Source organism: Scleropages formosus, chromosome 8, assembly GCF_900964775.1.
Source record: "Scleropages formosus chromosome 8, fSclFor1.1, whole genome shotgun sequence".
Classification (NCBI taxonomy): domain Eukaryota; kingdom Metazoa; phylum Chordata; class Actinopteri; order Osteoglossiformes; family Osteoglossidae; genus Scleropages; species Scleropages formosus.
The window spans coordinates 31,322,170-31,346,881 of NC_041813.1; the positions used below are offsets into that span (position 1 = coordinate 31,322,170).

The 24,712-nt window shown below is 46.8% G+C and overlaps 1 protein-coding gene across 13 annotated transcripts in view; it reads right to left on the reverse strand.

Moving 5' to 3' along the window:
* The window catches only part of rbfox1 (RNA binding fox-1 homolog 1), a 193,518-nt gene that overhangs the window by 78,093 nt on the left and 90,713 nt on the right, over positions 1 to 24,712 (reverse strand). The window contains exon 1 of one of the 13 annotated variants that reach the window (XM_029254068.1): positions 19,926 to 20,059. The exons of the other annotated variants lie outside the window; for them this stretch is intronic. Coding sequence (XP_029109901.1) covers positions 19,926 to 20,024 — 99 coding nt within the window. The 5' untranslated portion in view covers positions 20,025 to 20,059. Of the gene's footprint in view, positions 1 to 19,925; positions 20,060 to 24,712 lie in introns of those variants that run through there. 13 annotated transcript variants of the gene reach the window in all.

Genomic DNA, 24,712 nt, shown 5'->3' on the forward strand with positions numbered 1-24,712 from the left:
ATTCAAATGCAATTTGAAAAGGACTCCATGCTATAATTTGTAAATATCCGAGACTTGCCGTTTCTTAAACGTAAAAACTTGCTTAGTATGCAATGAAAGGACCCTTTTCAAATCCTTTAGCGCCAGCGCAGAAATACCGCGATAATTATTTAGGGTCACAATATGTATTTATATTCATCACGCTGGCTGTGCAGCGACCGCTTTCTCTCGCAGCTCCCGCCACCCCCACGAAAGTCGTGCTAGAATGTACTCCGCACTCGGGGAATTAATAACGTCTGCGGAAATGTAACGAGGATCAAAAGGCTACGCTTTGACAAACTGTTGAATCGGCACTTTTCTTTCATTTTGATTCTCTCTACTGATACATTTCAATGTGAGATTTTTTTTCCTCCCCCCTGCAAGTCAAGGCGTGACCACTTGATCGCCGCCACAAAACGGCTGAATAAAATCCCCCTTTTTCCCACTGATATGAAGGAGTTCTTTTGGGCCCTTGGGCCGGCACTTGGCAAACTCACGGGAACAAACCATTTTCACTTCAAACAGCCATTATGGGCTGAATCCAATTGACTTGAGACAAAAGTATCGGGATAATCAGCATATTAGAGCCAACACTAGAACCATATGTTAATTATGCAAATGATTCGTTTTAATCAGCCAGAGCCGTGTAAAGAGTTACTGGAAAACCAAATGTAGGATGTTATTAAAAATGTCATTAATATTCATCTCGGCCCCGTGCGCGAACGTACCCATCCGGACAGATGAATTAATAGCTTGATGAAGGATGAAGCTGCTGAGGGGGGGGGGAGTCGGCGGGAAACCGTTTGTCTTACTTTGCGGCCCCCCCAGTGGCACCCAAGGTCCACGATAAGGTGTGCTGTTTAGGGGGGGAACAAAGATGGCCATTCTCAATGGGAAGGCCTCCCCTGTCAGTTGGGTGGCGGAGATGGTGCCGATGGCATCGCCAACATTACAAAAGAAAAAGGGGCTGCGAGCCTGAGGCGTTAACGCCACACTCTGTGGTGAAGTCACCTGCACAGGTAACACCTTGACCTCAAGACTCCAGCTAGCGAGAATGAGCCTGGAAACAGGACAGAGGAGCAGCTTTGGGGTTCATCTCAGAAATATATTAGCATAATCACCAATGGGGAGATCATAAGTGACTCTTTCTATGCATTATGAAAACCCCGTCGATATGGTGATTTAAAGAAGCCGTTGCGTTTGCGTTAATTCAACTGACTTCACTGCTAGAACCCCATGGAGGGTGGTGTGCTTCTCCACCTCTGGCCGCTTGGTCCTGCTCAGAAGGGGTCCAAAACTGACAGAACACAGATTGTCAGTTTAGGCCTGAAGTGACTGAACAAACTCCCTATTTCCCTCAGAGCTGCTGAATCCTTCCCGGCATTCAAGAAGGGTGTTAAACCCATCTCTTTCACTTCTCTGCTGTGGCTCATTTGTATCACCCAGGCTGGGATTCCTTTTCACAGAAGACATGTGATGCTAATTTCTGTGGAAGGTTTTAGCAAAACTTGCTTCACTGGCAGCATCCTGGACCTCCTGAAGCAGAGCAATTCCACCTTTCATTTAATTTATTTAAAAACATCTCCAGTCTGATGCAGTCATGTTTTACTTGATTACTGTTATTATTACTATTATTATTCTAAATTTGTGCTCTTTTTCTGCTGTTTGCGACAGGCTGGACAACTGGCCTCTCCCCCAATCTCCTCGACTGTCAAATTTGAGCCGAGTGGCCCGAGATTGGGTCAGCAGCAGCCAGGTGAGCACCATACATCCCAAGACCCAAAAAAATGAGAAAAGGATAAAAAATGCTCCGCATCAATTCCATCTGCGTTTGTGATGTGGGAATAGTGGCATTCGGTAATGACGGGAATATTCCAACAAATCAATGGTTATTTAATTCCCCACAAGCTCCAGAGTCCATTAAATCTGATTACATTCGCCCGATTCGGCCGGCTGCAGTTATTCCTTCTATGCGGGCACTTAATCTATAAGAGGGACGCATAAGAACTTTCCAGAGCAATTTCAGCATCTGCTAATACATCGCTGAGGATGATTTGTGTGTAATCTCCTATCAGACACGGAGATGGAGGACCCTCCAGTGTGCCCCCACTCTGACCTCCCAAGCACTCCCAGACGGAGGCGTACAGTGAAAACACACCACTTATTCTCAGATGCACCTTATGGAACATTGCTGTACGTTGATTACATAGACAAACATGTTATCAATAATAAATAAGAGGCAAATTTCCAGCTAGGAAAATACATTTTTGCCAGCAGATGGCATAGAGGTAAATCACTGTACATCACTCTAGAAAAACATCAGCTGAATTAATAAATGCAAATATAAATTTTTAAGTGGCCCAAAACTCAGCACAAATATCAGCGTACTGTACAGTGTAAGGACGAAAAACGGAAAGTATGTACTAACAGACATTTTACTTTATAATATATATGCTATAATATTATATATAATAATATTATGTGTATATGTGTCTACATATACATGTAAACACTCACAGACACGCACACACAGCCTCCTCATCTTACCCGTACAACTTCGGACTGCAAGGCTTTCAGGTTTAGGCTACAAAGTCATTGTGTTTTAACTCCTATGTCAAAATCAATGAAAGCCTAATGCGCAGACAGCTCTCAGTTTCACAATTAGGGTTACACTCTTTAAAAATGTAGCATTAAAAAAAGTAAGACAAACACTAATATTTTATGAACTTTGTGCATCATTAAAACAAATTTCAATTCAATTTATTTTATAGAGATCTGAACAAAGAATCAAGTGACATAGCAGAAAGAGATATAGCAGAAATACAGTAAGGCTACAGATAAAAGGTTCACTACACATTTAAAGACCGTAAGAAGTGTACTAGTTACGGAAGCTATAGAGTAACCCAGTTGGTAAATGAGAAAAGGAAAACAAGGGATTCTCAACCAAAAGGCCAGGGAGAACAATAAACAGTGACACCTCCCCCCAAGGACAAAGAGTTTAATTTGATTTTACTTTAACATGACTAACAAACTCTGAGTGAAAGCCAACTACTGGCTGATTGATTGATTGATTGATTGATTGATTGATTGATTGATTGATTGATTATAAACATGTGCAGTGTTTTCCTCATCTTGTTATTGATCAATGACACTCAAAGCTGTAAACACTGTAGAAGTGAGTTGAACTGAGATGGTCTGTCAATGATATTCTGTTTGAGTGTCATCTATTTCCTCGGAAGGTAAACAAGGGTGACTTTAGAAAACAGGTGAAGAAAATGCAATTACAAAATACAGACCCTGGCAAAAGTTTGAAAAATTTAATTTGTTGCAGATTCTTACAATAAATCCACCTGTCACTGTTTTGTATCTTTTCTGATATAAACTGCACTTTAAAGCATTTTATCATATTGATGCTCTTAAACTAACACTTGTGCCTCATGCACATTAGAGCAAATTTCAACAGAAAGTTGTTGCGTGTTGATTACCTGAAATATTTGAATGAGTATCACTATTATTTTGAAAAAATTCCACACACGTCACAGCTGTGATGTGAACAGCAGAATGAGCCAATATAACAGTCTTAGCCCACCAACCTTACAAGAACTAAATACCTAGTGGATTATTGGCTGCAATCAGAAAAATGTCCAGCAGAGTGTGAAAAGGATATCCATTCAGGAAAAAAAAGAAAAAAAAAAAAATCACTTCTCTAAACACTCCTACTGCTAAACACAAATATTAAAAAAGCCAAATGCGGGAAACAGAGTTGAAAAGAGATTAGCTTAACATCCGGTGGTGATGGTCGGGGACGGGGGGCTCTGAGCCGAGTGCGACTGCAACCGTATGATAAGTTGCTCGGCAGCGCGGCGGGGGGACCGCCACGTCCCCGGTACGACGGAGAAAGGAGATCGAACCCCCCGCCTGCCCTGCGGTCAACTTCCACGAGCGAAGACACGAATGCTAAGCAGGCGCACGATCGATATGGGCGAATATAGCTCAACTACACCATTTGTTCAGCCATGAGAGATGTCAATACACAGATTAGGGTGATCCATCTTTTTGATTTCCCACTGTCTCTCCTCGGACTACATGAGGCCTTTTGCCTGCGTTAAAAGCACTCGCCTTCTCGACCGTGAAAATCCCAATTATTGCCGCGAGCGCGATAGTGCTGAATCGCTTGTTAGAAAGCCACCGTCACGCGCATCAACGCCAGTACGGTGCTGGCCACACACGGCAAAAGCACAGCCAGCTGCTTAAGAGGCCTCCTTAAGATGACATCATGTTTATGCTTTTCACCCTCTTTCTTTTAACACCCAACATGCATGCAGCAGTAGCTCCGAGAGGCAGCTCTGCGTCTTCAGGGGGTCGATGGCGGCGGGATCAATGGCACCGCGGTGCGATCGGCTGCAGGGCTCCTCGGAGAAGCGAAACAGCGGAGTCAGCAGCGTGCTGCCGACACTCCCAGACTTACCAAATGACATCAAAAGGCCTCCGGCGCGGCCTCGTTGCATCACAGCGCCTTAAAAAAGGGGACCGTTGCAGGACGTAGGGATTCCTGCGACAATCGACGAGGATCGATCAATATGGCATTGTCAGGCTGTTTACACGCATCTCGTGCGGAATATGTAGCGGCGCAGTGCTGTACCTCAAATTTGGCACATCATGTGTATGGTACAGGAATTCAAACCACGGGACTCCGGGACTTTCACAGCAGAGCCGGTTTTTAAGAAAAACTTTTGCGAGGAACGCATTAGCACAATAGTCTTTTGAACACATACCACACTGCAGCACCGGCAGAAGGAAGTTGGCAGAAGAGCAGGCGAGGACACGGGAGAGGGGGAAAGGGTTAAAGCTGGATGGACGCAGACTGACCACACGCAGCTCTCAGCCAGGTCCTCTAATCCAGGAAATCGATGAATACAAATGAAAAATAAATAACCAGGGTTTAACTTTCATCCTCAAAGTCTCTTGGGAAAAGGAGACGAGCCTATTTACAACTAAAGAGGTCTCGGTTGTTACGGAATGCCAGCGAAGAACCATTTGTGGCACAAAGAACGACCTCAGAGCCGGTCATGGACTTTGTCATAAGCATGATCTGGCAGACACTGGTCATGCAGACCCCTCATTTTTCTGTAAAAATACAACAACCTTTTAAGCTCCCATCCATCCGTCAAGCTATCAATAAATCCATACAACCATTCATGTGTCTGTCTGTCCATCAGTAAATCTATCCAGCCATTATCAATCCATACCTTTATTAATTTGTCCACCCATGCATCCATCCCTCAATCCATACACTGATCCATCCATCCATCGTTACTCTTATCCAAAAGGGTGTGTAATCGCCTAAAAAAAAAAATTTAGGGTGTAAAGCATTGTACTTCCAGCATGGAAAGTCATTCAGATATCGCCCCCAACCACCAGAGAGACAGACACACACAAACACACAGCCATACAGTCAGAGAAGGTTTGTGTCCTGTTGGAATTGTAATTAATCTTTTTGGAAGTAAAGGTATGAAATTTTAAATATGGAATGCGGAGAGCCACCAGGGAGAACACGCACCGCACGCTGACCGAGGCGGGACCATCACAGATTCCACTTGCCTGCTGTGCGGAAATGAGCGGGCCGAACTTGGTAAAGAACACTGGCTGGACAGTGGAGACCCAGCAGATGAGGTGTGGCTGCCCAGCTCCCAGGATGCCTCAGGAAAACACACATGAACAACTGTGTACTGCAAAGATCAACACGCAACTGTATAAGATGTCACCGATTCAGTTTTGTACGAGGCGCGAGGGGGGCGCGGAGGCACAGTGGGTTGGACCGAGTCCTGCTCTCCGGTGGGTCTGGGGTTCGAGTCCCGCTTGGGGTGCCTTGCGACGGACCGGCGTCCCGTCCTGGTTGCGTCCCCTCCTCCTCCGGCCTTACGACCTGCGTTGCCGGGTTAGGCTCCGGTTCCCCGTGACCCCGTATGGGACAAGCGATTCAGAAAATGTGTGTGTGTGTGTGTGTGTGTGTGTGTGAGGCGTCCTACATGTTTAGGGCTTAAGATCAGTGAATCTCCTGAAAGCTGTATAGTTTCACTAAAGTATGTTCATATCACAATGTGTGCACTGGGAACTTCTTTTCCACACAGTCTGAGCTACGCAGCTCCTCGCCGATGTTATTTTTTTTTTTTTAATTTCTTTTGTTGAATAAACCTGATAGGCTAGATGCAATCTTCCAGTTTCAATTTCAGCATCATCTCCTGTATCTCTCTACGCCGTCACTGCTTCCCCTCGTTGTCCTGCACGGACTCGAGGAATATCTCCACACGGATAATGCGGATTTGCACAGGAATTCAAATCTGCGTAGCGGCGCACTACGGGCACGAGGCAGGATTACCGGCGGAGCGCGGCCAGTGATCTGCCAGGCAGCACATGCTTAATTATGCATGTGTTGCTGAAGATGCGTGTACATAAATGTGGCGAGAACAAGGGCGGGGCCTAGGGATGGATTTTGAACCAGGATTCACATGCGTGTCGTCAGGACCACGTGCAGCCGCCTGCAATGAAATCAGCGCACATAAGGGGACTCGAATACTTATATACAATTCTGCGTATCCCCGCAACTTTAAATAAACACGGCTAAAGAGAATTCAGAGAAGATTCATTTTTGATGAGAGAAAGGCCTCGCTCTGGCTCCTTCATGGGCCCGCAAGTAGACGACAGGGCCTGGGTGCGAGTAAGCAAATTTCCACTGCAACACGGGTGGGTCACGGCTGTACGACTCCACTCTATCAGCGATGCATGCAGAATGACAGCAAAAGGGGCTCATTCCTGTGTGCATCCAAGGCTTTTGTAGACAAACACACTTTGTCTTTAGCTTCATGAGCTTTATAAAAATTGGTCTGAAGTAGTTGTATTCCTTTGACACTCGATGCGAAACAATTTAACTTGTTTTATTAGGTGCCGAGGAATGCTCGATGAGGCTGTACACACAGCGACCTGCAACAGTCGAACAGCTCGGCTCTGCGCTCCCACTTACCTCCTTAAGAACTCCTTTCACCACCGTTCATGCTATTCTCAAGTGAAACAAACAGGTATGCATAAGAACAAAAATAAAGAAATTCTAAATATACTACTAAAGAGAAGACAGCAAAAAGTAAAAATGCAACACCGTCACGTTTATTTTGCAGATGCTTTTCTCCAAAGCGACTTCCAATGAACTCTATGTAGCGTTATCAGCCCACACACCTTATTCACCGTGGTGACTTACACTGCTAGATACACTACTTACACTGGGTCACTCATTCATACATGAGTGGAATACACACACTATGGGGAACCTGAATAGCATCTCGCTGGACTGTGGGAGGAAACCCACGCAGAAACAGGGAGAACATGCACACTCCACACAGACTGAGCAGGGATCAAACCCATGTCGTCTTGTACCACCCAGGTGCTGTGAGACAGCAGCGCTACTCGCTGTGCCACAGTGGCACCCATTAATTTTGGCAACTTGAATTAAGCTATTAGATGGTTCCGCAAGGGTGGACAAAAACAACGTACACCGAAAGAAAATAAATTCTAAAAATAAACCGATATGCAAAATTCAATAAATGAATTTTCTGCCTTTGGTAGGCAGAATTGGATCCATGCCCTTTGACCCCTGGCTGAGTCTCGAAAGCTTCGACAGTGTTTCAGATCAAATATCTGCAAGAGGGGAAGGAAATCCCAGGCCATGATTGAAAGCCATTTGTAGCGGGAGATGTCCTGCTGGCGAGACGCTTACTGGCCAGGCCAGACAATGAGGTTTCTGCGATGCGTGCATACCGCCAAGACTGTGAAATCCAATCCTGGATAACCCTTCCATCTCTGATTATGAGAGGGAGCAGGTGTGTGAGGTGTGTGCGAGAGGCAGATTTGCGTGCGCTCCCACTGCGGGCCAGCCGACGGCTAGCCACAGCTCCGGCAGAGTGCGTGCACGTCTGAAAAAGTCCGTACCCGCAAAGCGGGACGCTTGATCAATTGTCGCTCTAATGGCTTTTTAGGAATTGTGCAAATGGATAGAGTAATAAGTAAGTTAAACTGCACTCCCCACGTTCACAAGAGCCGATAATAATCGCTTCCAAGGTTGCAATAAATCTTCTCGGAGGTTAGTGTCATAAAACACTCCAGGCGTCGTATAGCCGATCACGTATAAACGGTGCCGTTGTCAGGGTAACCAGTCACTTTTGTGAAAAGGTGGTCCCGCAGAAACTCTCGATCTTACGTCTAACAAGCTAACCCACCTATCCGCTTCATTCAAATCACTGTGCGTACGAGACCAAGTGATGCAGGAAAATAAACACACGTGAATATTTTCCAGCAAAAATAATAATAAGCTTCAATGTCATATCAGTAGGCATCTGACAGCGGTTGACAGTGAATAATTAAAAACTTCCCAAGTGGATCTATAAGCTCAATGCTTTCCTTTCACTAGGGGTCAAAGTATTGATTACTAATCAGTTTTATAACCAAGCAGGGAGACTCAAGACTCTTTGCCAGTTGGCTTTTCAACCAGCATGAAGAATTAATGAGAAACACAAACATTTATACCACCTTTTATGTTTTTCCTTGAATTTTAATAAGATTTCAAACCATATGTTAGCAAACATGTCTCAGTTTAACACACCGGTTTTGTACACAGTTGTAGCTTAGTGTTCGAGAAGAGGGTGGCACTGATTTTTTTTCAGAGTATCACTGCGCTAACTGGGGGGGGGGGGGGGTTAGACACTTTCTTCACAGTCACTCACACACTCTGTATAAAGCACAGACACACAAACACAATTCAGACTTAATGTAAAAGAGATGTCTACAAATTGGATGCTGGACAGGAAGGATGTTGTGTGAGGCCAACAATGTAGAAAATGTGGGCCAGTGTAGCCTCATTACCTCCTGCACTAACCCTAACCCTATACTTCCACATCACACCCTCCCTTCAATTTAATTCAATTTATTTTTATAGAGCACTCTTCTCACGCAGTGACACAGAGCGCTTTAACACAGGCATAAAGCAAGAAAAACAAATACATCAGATAAGAAAGAAGGAAGACAGCTGACCAATGACTACCATAATATAGTACTTTTATAGAGCTATAAGTATGCGTACTGGCCACGGAGGAAAGGAATAAAAACTCCCAAGTGAAAGCTGGGGGAGGAAAAACCTCTGGGGGTCCAAGGGCCAGTGGTTGCCCACCCCTCCTGAGCATTCTAGATTAAGGAACAATTCTAAGCCAGTTAACAAATAATAATGATATTGTTGCTATATGGAATCTCGAATCCCCAGCTGAGCATGGAACATCTTGTCCATCATGGTAGTCGGTCATCATCTTCTTCCTCCCTTGGCCGTGAGCACCAGTGATTAGATGACATGCGTGATCCTATTTTCCAAAGCAATATAATGCATTTCATTTTAGTTCATTATGTGCCATCTCAACAGGCCACGGTGAATATCTGACATGCGCACCTAACTTTATTTATATCATCGGTTTTGCAGCAAAACCCCTTGCTTGTGTTCACCTACTGCACTCATAACCTTGCAAAAAGGAAAACGGAAATGCGAAACGTGGTTAAGAACTTCAAGGGCGCAGCCCGCGGAAGCCCGTTCCACTCCACAGCAACGTTTTCAGTAATTAAACAATTAGAAAAAGAACATTGTGGATTATTTAGTACATCAGTCATTGCAACAGCTGAATGAGCAATGTCTGTGCTGAGGTCAGTACACATCTCACAGGTGCTCACCTAAGGACACCTTTATAATTCATCAGTGCTAACTGGAGTAAATATATAGTTCAAGGGCTAAGTGGGACCTGAGCCATAACTGCCCCTTCATAGTCTCACCTAGGGGACAGTGGACTACCGTGCGATGTCCAGCACTGATGTTCACTGGTGTCTGTTGTGTATTTCTGTCACACACATCACACATGCCCGGATCACGGCGTCACTCCAACGACTTAGCCGGTCATAACGCGCGTGCCATTAAAGGTAAACGTGCACCGCTGGGGTGTGGCACGAGGCCTTAGTTTGTGTGCTGCTCCTGCCCCTGCGGTCCAGCTGCTGCGGACGCATTGTTCGGCCCCACCCGCACGGCACTCAATAAGCCGTCGGCGTGCTTAGTAAACATGGGGCACAATGACACAGCTGCACCCCCCCCAATAGACTGTTGCTCCTTCACCTGCCTGTCACACCCTCTCCAGCTGATTAAAGAAATAATAAGAGGTATGAAGGACCACGCAAACAAAAATAATCGCAAATCCTTTCGATAAAACACCGACTGTGCGATTTGCTAAGGAGCAGACAAGGTGCAGCAGCGATCACACGTTGGCGAACCTAAACATCTTCTCTGCTTACGCCTTTCTGCAGCATGGAGAAAGGCAGTGTGTGTTCAGCTCCGTTTTATCCTTGTCCTCCTCCTGTATGTTACACAAGTCCAGAAGGCTAAGCAGCACCAATGTGCGCGATACAAAAGGGCCCCTAATGGGAAAATGAACCTGTATTTTTTTAAAAACATTTTAAAATGGTACGAGTCCGTGTAATGGATGCAGAAGTGCTCGACGCGTCTGGAGTCTAAGATGTGCTTTATGTCTGAATTCCCTTCCGCATCCCGATTCATCTTCCCCTTCTGCCTGCAAATAGTTGGACGCACTTGGGATTTTGAGAAGGAGTCGCTTTCAGCCACCGCGGTGAAGTGCGTTTCACAACGGCCAAAACACCGTAAATGTACTGCGGTGAAACGTGTCAAGGTTCCCGGGCCTCCCGCGACCGTTTAAGGGGAACTTCCAAAAAGGCAGACGTCGTCGTCAGGGTTGGGTGCGGAGACGGCGGAGGCGGCTGCCGCGGCGAGCTTGCCGCAGACGCATTCGCTTTCCTCGCAGCGCAGGGGCCCAGAACCCCGCGATTAGGTCACCGAAGGGAGTTCTCCTGCAACATGGTTGAGAAAATCCAATTCTATTTTCTTTCCTTAATAGGACAAGCTAAGCGCCGGCTCCCGTTTCCCTCTCGGTGGAATTAATTTGCTGTAGCGATCAAAACGGTGCTGGCCCGTCCCAGCAAACCTCCCTCCCCCCCATTAACAACCCAATTTGTTTGCAATTCGCCGAAACGAACGGCTGGGTATTAAAATCTGAGCAGTCGGCGTCGAACCATCGGCCCCTCCTCGGCCCCTCCTCGGCCCCGCGCGTCCACCCGGCTCCCACGCCGCAGCCTATCACGATTTTTAACCCTCTCCCTTGCGTGGAAAACACAACATTGTGCTTCGGTTAACCGCTTCCACTTTCAAACCACTGCAAACTACCATCAAATTCCAGTCCCCCAAATACGCTGGACGTAAAAGCAAGAGCTGGATTAACTGATATCTGATCACCGTGCCAAATATTTCAAGAACATTTGCTCAAAGGGCACATGCCACCTTCACCTACGATCTTTTTGGATCAATTACACATTTTCTGTTGCAAGAGCGGGTTTGACACTTTTGGTTTTGTGTCCAAAGGGATACGTTGCATGTATGAATTTGCTGTTTGCTGTTATATATAACTGTACTTGGCAGTTCTGTCGCTGGACTGTTTTCAGGCTTTCGGTGACAATCACGGTTTTTTCACAACAAAACCGACAGCAAGCAGGAATGAAAGAGTCACGCAACCTGTCTCGGACGGATCCCGGCACGGCGCGAGTCCGGGTCGAGTCTCTTTTTTTAGCCGCGCCCAAGAACAAAAGACACGTCCGCAAACCCGTCGGTGAGGATGGCGAGATCGGAGCGGCGAGAATAGCAGGTCGAATCCTCAATCCCGCCTTCGTTCGCAGAAGGATTACGAAATTAGTTGCCATGGACACCAGGGAGGTTATTTGCTACGTGTAGCATTTTAGGTAATATTTCACTGCGCGGCGGTGCTTGTTGAAGTGGCGAATCTGAGAAGGGCTCTGCGATAAAGAGCGTCTATCGGCATCGGCATCAGTGTGAGGCCGCGCAGAGCGCAGGGGATCAATTTTATCTCTTCAGAACGCCCTCATGTGTTTTCGCATTTAACCTGCTGCCTGGGTATATTAATCTTACGTCGCGAAGCAAATATTTGCCCGGCGCGGTCGAGGGGTTAATTGGCACGAGTGCCGCAGTGTTTCCGTCATCCTCTTCGTAGCGCCGGTGCGATGCGCTGCTCTTACAGCGACGGGTCACGGATGGCGCAACGCCGCAGCAGCTCATTGTGCTCGCTGTCTGCTGGGGCTTCCTGCATGAGCTGCATAAGCTCCGCCAGTCCAAGTTAGATGTGTGCAGGCCACGTATTCTTGTTTTTAGTTGCTATTTTTATATGAACAGCTCATCCTTGCATGACTGCATTAACAGGGGGGTCTGGTCATGTGATTAACACGCTTTAAATCACTTCGGACGCTAAAATGAGGTGTTTCGCTTTGCTGATTTATTTTCCCAGTTTCTTGTGAAAATTCGAGAAAATATATTTAAAAAAATAAAGCTGCGATGTCATTTCAACATCTGCTCATGTGGAGATGAATTGTATGGGTTTTTTTAATACATATTATCTTAATGATGGATGTCCACAGTATGCGGCGTGCAGGATAACGCAGCTGAGCCCGAGGCCCGCCGGTGAGGCTCTTTTATGGAGAGGCTGGGCCCCCGTGAGCGGGCGAGCGAGCAGGCGAGGGAGCGAGCGCTGCAGAAGCATATAAATCATTAATACTGCGATGCGCTGGAGCCGAATGTGCTGCGTTGGCTCAAAAGGCCGCGCTGCGGGGATTTCGGCGCTCCGATTGGTTGCTGCGAAACATACTCTATCATTCTGCACGCTTGATGCCCCCCCAGAAAGCCCACTCTGGCCCACCCCGGAGCCCCGCCTCTTTCCGCCGCAAAGTAATAATAACTAAAAATCACGGAAAGTGCCGAGAAGCAAGCATGGCGGACAAGGCGAGCGCCTGCGCTACAGCGGCGGATGGGCTATGCTAATTGGGAGTACATCTAATATTAAAGAGCTACATGCTTTGAAGCGAAGCGGGACGGCGCCGCAGACTCCACCTCTGACTCGGCGCTTGGAAGTTCGCCATATTGCGGCAGTCAACATCTCAGCAAACCTCAACCAGCCTGCAGTCAAAACAGAGAGGATTCCTGCTGGAAGGACACTGGAATTTTCACACAAACCAACAAGGTCTGACTTGTTTAGTCAGTGTAACCATAGTGGATGTGAAAAGGCCACAGTGCAGTATGTTAAGCATGGAAACAGTTCTGCTTAGCAGTAACACTGAAAAAAAAAACTGTGACTACCTATGGATCTAAAGCACACAGATGTCTCATACAAAATCAATCACTGGCTTCAGTTCTGTGTGGGATGCAAACACAAACAATTGCCTTTCAGAACAAATCCATTAATATAATTCATGCGTGAAGAGACCGAGCTACATTAAGCCACACGTTAGCCAAGAGGATGCGGAACGCAGCTGCAAAAGATGTGAAGGGTCGAGCGAGACGTCTGGCCAAGATGTCTGACTGAGCTTTGAGGACAAGGCTGAGACAATGGCAATAGTCCAAGTCCTGCAAGAGGGACCACAGGACATCAGAAGGTGCTGTTATTGGACCAGAGGGAGACACGCGCAACCATTCGCGTCCAGCCACCTATCATTACCGGAGTCAGGTGGCCACATTACGACTGTACGGGGAGAGGAAAGTGCAAATCGGAACGGATCAAAGGTAAGATCGCGGCCCGTGCTGCTGCGGCACGGCCAACTCGGCACCGTTTCTCCTCCGTGGGTGCGCACTTTGGCCACCCCTTTTAACGTACCGCCTGAAAGCCATCCAGGGCCGGGCACCGCTCCGGCCCGGTCGCCGCTTCCGCACGAGTAATCGCTTTGATTCCCCTTATCGGAGCCACAGGCAGGGCGAAGCGAGGACACGCGTGATCTCTCTCCAAATCAGCGATCAGCCCCTCCATCTGTGATGAAATATTCATCTGGCTGCGATAAGGGGGCTTATACCAACTGCTTAAGGGCACATGTGAGCTGTGAAAAAAGAAAAAGAAGTAGAGGGGGGGAAAAAAAAAAAAAAAAAAAAAAAACAGTGAGCGGCATGTCCTAGTAATGTCGCCCATCCTTCAGCAGATGTTCGGGCTTCCTGCCGAATACGGAGGGGGGGATAAGATCACGTCGGCCTCTGGAAGCGAAGCCGCTATCGATCAAAACATGCTGGGCTTTCAAGATAACTTTTGAGGGACGCATGACTTGGTTTGAGTGACTTGGAAGGGGTGTTTCCAGCAGGACAGTGGACTTAATGATGATGTGTGGAGAGGGCACGGTCCTATCACTGCATCCCTCTCGCGAGGCAACCCAGGATGTGAGCGCATCCCTTAACAAACCCAACATCCTTTTTCTCCTCCTCCACAGAAGCTTTAATCTGGAACGGGTTGACGACGGGCAGAAAGGCACGCGTTCAAGGAAAAGGGAGGCTGACATGGAGTGACACTTAGCTGCACACATGCCTGTGTCGTACGGCTGCCTTTTGGGCACCCAAGTAACAGAGCAAGTCCCGGCTGCTCCACTGTGATTTAAGCACCTGGACCGAACTACTAAAAAATCTGATCTGAAACATATCACAAGTACAACTGTGACAGAAAGAGATGAAAAAAATAACCAGATGCAAATATGGAGACACAGTCATAATCTTGTCTTGGCATGAAATTAGTCAGGCGGCCTAGTTCTTATGAGCAACAGAACAAACTGTGGGACAGATCTACCAAATTATTACCAGTAATACTGAATTACTACATTCCAGAGAGAGATGTGCTTTATGGACAGGATGTTCTTATGCTGCTGTGGTCATTTAACTTCATTACTGTTACTGGCCAAGTTAGCAGAGTAAATCACAGATCTGCTGACCAGAAGGGCAAAAGGTGACACTAGTTTCAGTACATGCAAGGGTGGTGCTTTAGATATATGATGGGGAAGAAGCATCAGCTACCGAGGAGCAAACATCTGGAAGCAAGTGCCGAACCTCAACGTTAGCGTTCCGCTCCAACAGGAATGCAGATGATGAAGAATATACAGCGCAATATGTTATATAACAACATGCAGCCACCCTCTAGCAAAAACTGTATTATCGCTAATGTTTTTATCTTTTTTTATCTGCACTCCATTGCTAACTTGCTGGATGGGAGAACTGCAGCTCAATAAATCAGCGCTTTACTGTGCATCTCCCACAAGAGTGAAGCCGAGGTCATTATTCAGGGTTTGTTGAACGCAGGAGCAGGGGAACCAGGAGCAGCTGGTAATTACCGCAAGACCGTTTTAAGAGGAATGCGTGCGCTAATTATGCCTTCTTGCTGTCTCTTGTACTTTCTCCAGTCGGGGAGACAAACGCGTACGAGAGGCCTAAGAGGAGGAGGCTCGCCCTTCCGGCACCTCTCCATCCGCGACCCGAGCGGAACTCCCGACAGCAGAGACGAGTCCGGCAGCGCCGACTCGACGGTGATCTGCCGCGCGGAAATGTCAAAGGGGATTTCGGCACGGCCGCGTAAGACGACGATGCTATATTTGTCAAACGCGAAAATGTCGGGACAAGTCATCGACAGGACTTAAGTAGCATGATGGTTGACTGAATAAATCCACCTTTTAAAAAAAGAGCCGCTTCTTCACCAATTCACACGTCACAGCATCGTGCGAGTCGGCCAGGAGGCGGAGGACAGTTCTTCACGCAACCTCAGACTCGGTCTTATTCTTTTCTCCGAGTGCCATACGCATACATTTATTTACCATCGTCTTTGCTGGGGTCTTTGTTGCCATTATTATTGACGGGGAAATGTGCGTTAAGGGTAATTAAAGGACGCTCTCATGCGTTGCATCGGCCCAACAGCGCATAAACGGCCACATTAACTTCATGGCGACTGTGAACTGGATTTGTGGAAGAGAACAAGAGCACACAGTGCATATTGCAGCTGGACACGGAGCATCTTTCAGCCCAAAAACATCTGTACAAGATTATACAATTCTCCCAAATTGTGCTTTCATACTAATCTCTTAAATGATTGTATGCCATCGATACATTTAAAAAAAAAATCTCTCTCTTTTTAAAAAAAGACTGCATTTGTTAAAGACTGGCGCTTCGGCCGGACTCGACGAGCCCGGGAACGGCAAGGGCTGCAAAACACGGCGCGCATTCCAAACGCGAGAGACTAATGGTTTCTCTCGCGCACAAAGTGGAACACATGCCCACGGAAAAGTGTACAGATGGTGCAATATTGCGGGGACGCCTGCGCCCCGCCCTTCTTTTCCATACATCTATCACCTCCCGCCCGCGTATGCGCCTCTCCGCAGCCGTAAATTAGCGTTCACACAAACACAAACACAGAGCGGAGAGGAAAAGAAAAGAGAAGCTCTCGAATGAGCCAATTAAGGAAGAACGAGGAAGAGGCCTAATAAAAAGCAAATCCGAGAAAAAACTACACGTTTTATCTTTTTGCAAATGCAATAAAATTGGGATAAAAGGAGAAAATAAGGAAAGATTCTGCCAAAATTACACATAAAAGCTTGTCTCTTATCTCCACAGACTCCTTTCTCCAGCGTGAATAGCACACTCGCTGCTGCCTTTCAGGTGGTGCCCTATGTCCTTGAGCCTCTTGGGACTTGAACATGCAACATTCTGATCATAAACCCAGGTCCTTGAAAGCGTCATAGCATTTGCTGCTGCGATCTTATCAGAAAGGACCAGTACCACAGCGGATCCTTACGTGCGCAGCAGCTACTGGTGAAATGAGCCGATTTTGATATCTTGGCATCAACCGAGAGCAGCGATCTTAAGAACGATTCTGAAAGCGTTAGAGTAATAAGCCGAACCTGGAAATGAGGAAAATAATAACAACAACATCAATATTAAGGACACAACCAAAACGGGAAGTCGAAAGAGAAGACCTGTGAAGGAAAAGAATGCAGGGTATGCTCTGCAGCACATGAACACACTGCACGGTCACTCATGCCAGGATGGGGTGTGCATAGAACCAGCAACATACCGACTGCTGCACGGGAATAGGTCGAGAGGTTGAGTCAGCCGGAAGGGTTATAGCATACGGTACAGTGTATACTAGCGACTCGGATTACAAATGGCGGGGTCGTGAATTTTCAAAGAAACATACGTATTCTTTTATTAATTTTTAATTGCACTTTCGTTTTTCAACATTTGTCCGTAGTGGAGCGAAATCATGCTTTTCACCTGCCGTTCCGATAATTAGCAGCACGGTGTCCCCAAAGAGGAATGTGGGACCCCCTTAATTTAACTCTCTTCCACGGTGTTTACAGCTACTTGTGATCAATAAAAAGACGAGGAACGCTGCCCGTGTTTACGGGAAGAATCCATCAATGATCGGCATTGTTTGTGGAGACGTGTATTTTCAGTCATTTCTAATCAGTTTTAATTTCAATGTGCGTTGAATAAAAATACTGAAATATCTTGAAATACTTTTATTTATCATGGCTAAATCTAAGAATCTTAAAGAACCTAAGCAGGGTATACATTGAACCATATCTATTATTAAACTTCCACTGATTGTGACTTAGTGACAAAAGTGATTTTGGATTTATAAACAGACTTCAAGCTACAGTTGTGTGGCGAAGTTGAGTCAGTGTTTGCATGTTTTACACAAAAGCATGTGATTTCATGACATTGATCCTTATTAAAGAAGAAAACAGCCAAAAAATATTTTTGTTGGGGGGGAAAAAGAAAAAAAAAAAAAGGAACGCTCCCATGTTGACCAGGTAGCGAAGACGGCTGGTCGCGACACCCAGAAGTCCGCCGGGCAGATTGAATCAGCCGGCACACAACTGCTACATCCAATAATTCAATCACACGAATCAAACAACTGTCGGCACAATAACACGCGGGCCATCACGGTGGCTTGGGGTAAACGGCGGTGGCAGTAAATTAGATCAAAGGGAGGCATGCACATAAATCATATTACATGCTGAAGCTTCTGGGCCACTCGAACGCGCTGCCGTGTCACGGCGCCAAAAAAAGGAACTCCAAAAAAATAGAATAAGGCCACTAAGTAGCTTGATAGCTAGATGGATGGTGCTCTGCGACACAGCAAAGTGAACCGCACGCTTTTTTCCGCTCTTGTATCATAAACGGAACGGCGTTCTCGTGTGGATAAAACAAACAATAAAAATGTGGGCAGGTGCACTGGCTGATTTAATTTCCCTTTACCGAGTTCCCTCTCCCTGATCAGGCATGTGGGGCCTTTGTCTGGAAACACGTGCCGCTGTCTGCAGTAACGCAACACATCCCATCATTTTAATGTTTGGAGGCGGGCCTCGCCGAGCACAGCGCCTCTCGGTGACCCGAGACGGGAGCGTCACGCTTTTAAGGCACCCGAATCATCGCCCCCCTCTGAAGGCTGTAAATACGCAACCTACTTAAGAGGGGGATCGATACGAAATTCCAGGGCTTGCTTGTGTGTGTAGCGCTGCTGACTGACACATCAATCAAAAAGCCATTAGAACCTATTGATAAGGGAGTATTGATAAGGCCCCCCTCAATCCACGCCCCTGCAATACGAGATTTCTTTGCAAAGGAATCTGCGCTTGGGTCACGGCTCATCTCAGAGCGTCTTCTGCATCCTGCAAGGATGCAAAGCTCTGTGTGCGAATGCGTGAGCGCGCGTGTTCGCACGCACGCATCACAAGGCAAGAGAAACGTGTTGTATCGTGGGGCACCTGCATGCTCAGCTTCATTCAACATGCCCTCCCTCTCAACTAAATATAGCAGTCGAGACCCAGATTCCCCCCATGCGCTACATACAACCGCGGTGGGTGCTTGCGTGTGTTAACGCACCGCGCGGCTCGTGAGGGGCGGGTTCCGGACCCAAGAATGCTCCAAGCGTACGGATGGCGGAAGAGCAGCTTGGCCTTCTGGGACGCGCGCGGGACGGCCTTCTCCATAGCCGAGCGCCGTCGCTGCAGCACGCGTAGCAAACGCGGCAACGAGAGGATATAACATAATAAAATGGGGAAAGTTACGAGACGTGATGATGTCCCTTCGAAGGACTGAGGGCGGTCCTTCAGTCACCAGTGTTCTTTCGGGGCTCTGAGTACTGAACTCTCTCAACTCCCCGGGAGACCCCCAGCGGATCCCTTCGGGCTCACGGTCATACCGGACTTCCGCCGAACCGAGGTGACGGCACAAGAACCGAGCTGTTAAATGTGACCTCTTGTAATTCATTCGCTGAACGTGATCACCCCGGTAGTGTGTGTTGTACGCGCTCTCACACACTCTGACTCTGGCACGCAGGCGTGAGGTCCGACGTGATCAGGGACACCAGTTCGCTCTAAATGAGCGCTGCAGCGTAAGACATGTTTCATAACACGTAAGTATCAGTCAGTGTATCTCATCGATGATCATGTGTGTTTTCTGCCATCCTTATGTCACAATGAATTCAGCCAAGCAAATATTTTTGACAAAGTTTAACAGATGGAAGTCAGCGAGAGCCTCTGCTCTGTTGTATCAAGTATGCATATGACATGCATCATTGCACGATTACTCGTCGGTCACAATAAGACAAGGTAATAGGAGAAGCACGTAATATTTTAAGTAAGCGGAGCCTTCAGCTTTACGCCGGCTGCTATTCATTCATTGCGTTTATTTACACACAATTCGAATTCGTACAGTTTGAGGTCGCGGCGCGCACGCGGACGGGGGCCAGCATGATCGACGACACCAGCAGCATCATTCAGGATCATCATCATCATCATCATCATCATCATCATCGGCAGCACGGTTCCGCTCGAGACACGCCGTAAACACGCGAACGCGCACAAACACAATGAATGCGTGCGCGTGGCACGAAGAGAAACAAACACACACCGTCACGTCACACGCGCACGCCGCCCCGAGGCGCTCTCGCACTCACCTGCTGCAGGTACATGAACGTCAAGGCACAGGAGAGCTGCGGACACATGTCCACGCCGGGCACGGCCACGCACGTCCCACCCGACACGGGATGCTGCATTCTGCTAGAGTGGAGCGTCCGCGCGGCCAGGGGAAGGCGCATGCATGCGCTCGCGCTCTCTCTCTCTCTCTGAGTCTGAGTCTGTGTCTCTCTCTCTCTCCCTCCCTCCCGCACGCAGGCTGGCAAACCCGCGACTCCTCCTGCCTCAATCCGTCCCGACCACTCTGCCTTCCTCAGTGTGTGTTTTGTGTTGGGGCGGTGGCGCTAGATGGACACAAAGTGGTCGGACCGCCCAAAGCCGAGTCGCTCGGCTCACAATGAATGAATGAATAAAAGCTTCAATAACAGAGAGAGAGAGAGGGAGACACTATAATTTTTTATCTCTTCAAGTTCAAGTTCATCTGCTCACCCCTCCGTAAACAACATGCCCGGCCGCAAACTACTGCAGTACGTAACTATTAACGCAGCCTATCAATGATCATGTATGTTACTTTGTAGCGCGTCTTTGCAGCATCGTCGTCACATATTTCTTTGAACTCCGAGCCACAACGATTAAAGTTGAAACTGATTTAAAAGGACTAAAAATGAAATTCTTTCCTCCGCACAAACTATTCACTCATCGATCCCATGGCATAAACGCGCGTGTCCAGAAACCCGCTGCCGATCAGGGGCCGTAAACACCACGGAAGCGAGTTGAACGAACGCGCTCTGGGGCCGCATTCAGTTTGACTGCTCTTTACTGCCCTCTGTCGGCTCGGCCTGAAAAAAGAGTAAAGTGGCAAATGTATCTTTTGTATCTTCAAGAACAAGTCCGCGAAAAGTGTCGCGAAGAAGAGTGAAAGCACTCGGGGGAAAAAATCCACAGATGTGCTCAGGTCCGGAAGCTGACTACGCACCAAAGGGTAAGGAGGTAAGGAGGTAAGGAGGACTGGGAGGAAGAAGCTAAATGGAGAGCAAAGTTTCAAAGTGAAGCAGAAACCACGAGCGAAAACACCGGCCTATTACTATTAGACATTAGCCTAGGAAAAACAAACTGTCTTGACGATGACATCCACCTGAAAGCAAACTCTTTAAGTGGGAAGGAAAAAAATAAATAAAAAAGAAAAAATAATCATGCATTATTGATGCCTCGCTCATTTTCGCTGCTCAGCCTCCCCACGAAATGTCAGCTAAATGAAGGAAACGCTGTAATGGGAGCAACTCCTCACACCGTGCCAAGATGCCCAGCTAGCAGACGCTTCCAGAAAGACCGTTCACCTAAACCAGGGGGATGTGATAATTCATAATTCATAATTCATTGAACTGTAATATGAAGAAGTGCATTCAGGCCTCGTGTAATAGAGCCTTTAAAAAAGTAGAGTTTTAAAAAAAATCTGTAGAGTGGGGCAGCAAAGTCCCCGTGCCTGCCGGTATCTCGAAGACACATTAAGATGATTAAAGAAATTATTTCTTTGGGTTAAATAATCAATATTTAATTGAGGGTTATGCACGTCTGGCTGACAACAGCTAACTTAAATTATCAAAGTGGCCTCGGTTTTAAAAATGCATATGCACATATTTTCATCTTCCTCTTGCGTTTTCGCAGCTCTGCTACCCGCAGTGATTTGCAAGCTGACACGAGCTGGATTCGAAAGTGGGGTTATCACAGCCTCTTTAAAACCCCACACCTGAGTATTTCAAAATCACACGTGGGTTCATTTTATTATTTATTTGTTTTTATTCATTTACAGAAGGCTTCTTGACAAGCAGTGTCATTAACAGCAAGGATAATAACATTTTCCTTTTTCACCTTTACTCCTAAGTTCTTTGTCTAATATTATTAAATCCATGCTGTGGAGGTGTTATTTTCATTTTCATTGCTGTGCATGTTCCAAGAAGGATTCTCTCACCAGGTGGAGTCTGCAAAGCTTCAGCTAAAATAAAATAAAATATAATAAAATAAAATAAAAAAGCGTGCGGTCTTCAGGAATGTAAGAGGGGATGGGGTCACATGAAACTGTCTGCAGCGGACAAACGTTCACCTGTACAATCAATGTCACAGTCTAATGGACATTTTACTCCGCTATGGTTTTATGCGCTTCTTTTCATAGCTGCAATTTTTCAAAACACCACAATTATTCCAAGGTTTGGGAAAATATGTGCTGGGTGCAATTTGATTTTAACTTCCCTTTGAGCACTTGCTCTGGTGTGGTCACGAGCAGTCATGTTACAAACTTCTGAAGACACGAACATTGCTTCTTTTTTCAGACATTCTTTCTGCGCTCGTCTATTTCCTAAACGTAGCGTTTGTTGGCGTCCGACCGTGACCTGTGTTCACACTCAGAGCCAACAGGTGGCAGTAAAGAGCACCTAACCAGAATGTGAGTGCGGAACTACCTTGACATAACTCTCTTCCACGGTGTTTACAAAGAATTTTCCTTTGTTGTAGGTGACATCCAAGGTTTTCATAGAAGCAAACGCAGTAAACTGAAAGATGCTCCTGTTAAGCTTTGCTCGCTGTCAATGAGTAGTAAAACGGACTTTGGAGATATGGCCAAAACGAGGTGCAAGCAGCCCTACAGTCCGAGTTTTGCTCCTAAGTTGATGTGGCGGCATTCTGCTTGTGTTTTTCTGTGTTTTTTCTTCTCTCCGTTCAGCTCAGCTTTCTGCATTCCCCAAATGGCGTTACCTCTACAATGGGCCAGGCCCTTAACCGCATCAAAACTAATTTGATGACCACGGCTCTTCTTAACTGGGCTTCGCAGCACCTGGACTGATACAATTACCGACCGATTTACTGAATTTACTCAACGGCTCCACAGGTTTATTTTCATGTTTCCCCGGCAACGATAAGGAAGGAAAATCCACCGTGGTCACACCGTGGAGGTGCGTGGCTGAGGAGCATACAAATAGGTGGCTTTCCAGAACGGAGTCCTCAGAACGCTGAGATAGCCGCGAAGCAGCGAGAAATACAGCTGAGTCTCTCCTTTTCGCCCGCGTGAATTATTTATGGCTCTCACGGCACCGTGGCTGCCCTACGAGCCACGGACAGGAGAAACTAGCGGAAAAATTGCAATAAAAAAAGGAGGAGGGAAAAGGGTGCTCGTTTGGGGAAAAGGAGCTGAATTTCTTTGGGTGGCACAGCCTACTCAATGTGCCCATTACCTCTGAAAAAATTAATGATGATTAACACCAACTGAAACCTCATAACTGCTAGGAAATACTTAAGATTAAAAAAGAGAAACTTACTGAGGAAATGTGAAATCACCTGCGAGGGATACTTAGACCCAACAAAACATCATGAATAAAGGAAAGAAAAGCTGTCTTTAAGAAACCAAAGGAAGGTTGTTATAGGGTTGCCGTAAAGACCAGCTCAGGTGCAGCATTGCTTTCGTCTACAGAAGCGGCCTAACCCAACCTCGCTTCCTGTCCTGGTGCTCCCTGGTGTTTACTCCCTTTCTATTTACCTTTGCAGAGACAATTACTAGGATGTCACTGCAGGCAGTGCTGCAGGTGCCAGTCTAATGCTAACCGAATAATTTTTTCAAAGTCCCACAGGACTGCAGCTTCCTGGACCCTAGATGGTCACCCCTGCAGTAGGGAACTGGAACAAAAACCTACTTGCTAATCTCTATGCAAAATATTGAGTACAAACAAACCAACTAACTGACTAACAATGTATGGCCGTTGCAAGCTGCCACAGTCATAATGTGGCACAACAAATCCCACATGGTACACAAACCCCAAACGGACATCGAGGATCCATCCGCAGAAAACATGGAGAGCATATGAAGACCCACTGCAAGAAATTCAGTTCATAAACAGGTCATTTGCATTTCTGAGATACAGAGCTGTTTGAAAGTATGTGAAGCCCTTGTGCCCCTTAGTTTTACCGCAAAATTGCTATTTAATGAAAATCGGTGTTTCTCACGTGACCTGATATGTGTGTAATGCCCAATTCCATACGTTGCTTTAGAGGAAACCGTGTGTGTAGTAGAAACACGCAAATAATGCAGGTGCAAAAATGAGCGAAGCCCAAGTTGTATTAATTAAACCAAGTAGGTAAGTAGAGTCAGGTGTGTAAATCATAGTCATTTATTCATTTTATAAACCTATTTTAAGATTTAAGATTTAGATTTTATACATGTTTATTTTAATATTTTGTGCAGGAATACTGACCATCCCTATGTGGTTCATACACTCTCAAGCAGCACTGTATATCACACAACATGTCCGACAAGCAATTTTGGCCAGAAATGGGCCGTGCTGCTGCTGATCTGCAGATCCCCCTGCGCCCCAGTTTCTCACACCGGGTACCGTGCGGCTCTGTGTACATGGCAGTAATTATCGAGACAGATGGGACCTTGTGCAGATGGAGGGACCAGAGCAATGGGGACCCTCCACTCCAACTCCTGCCCCCACTGGGTGGGCTGGGTCGGGGTTTGGGTTCGTGGACCTCAGAGGGTGGCGAATCACACTTGTTCTTTCAGGGGGGTCGCACCTCAGCCCTCCCGCTGTGGACGTGTCCTCAGACGGCTCCTTCCGGAAGCACCCGGAAGCACCAACACGGTAAGTTATGTAAACGGACAAACGAAGATGCTGCTGTGGACACGCAGACCGAGCCTTCTCCGCACATTTAAATAAAGAATTTGGGCGTTTGCTGTCAGCGCTGCGTCTCCCCCGCGGAACAGGTGACGTGGGAAGTATTATATCATACACGGGGATTTTGGTTGTCATCTCTTTCAGACGTGTTGCTCTCCACAGGGGGA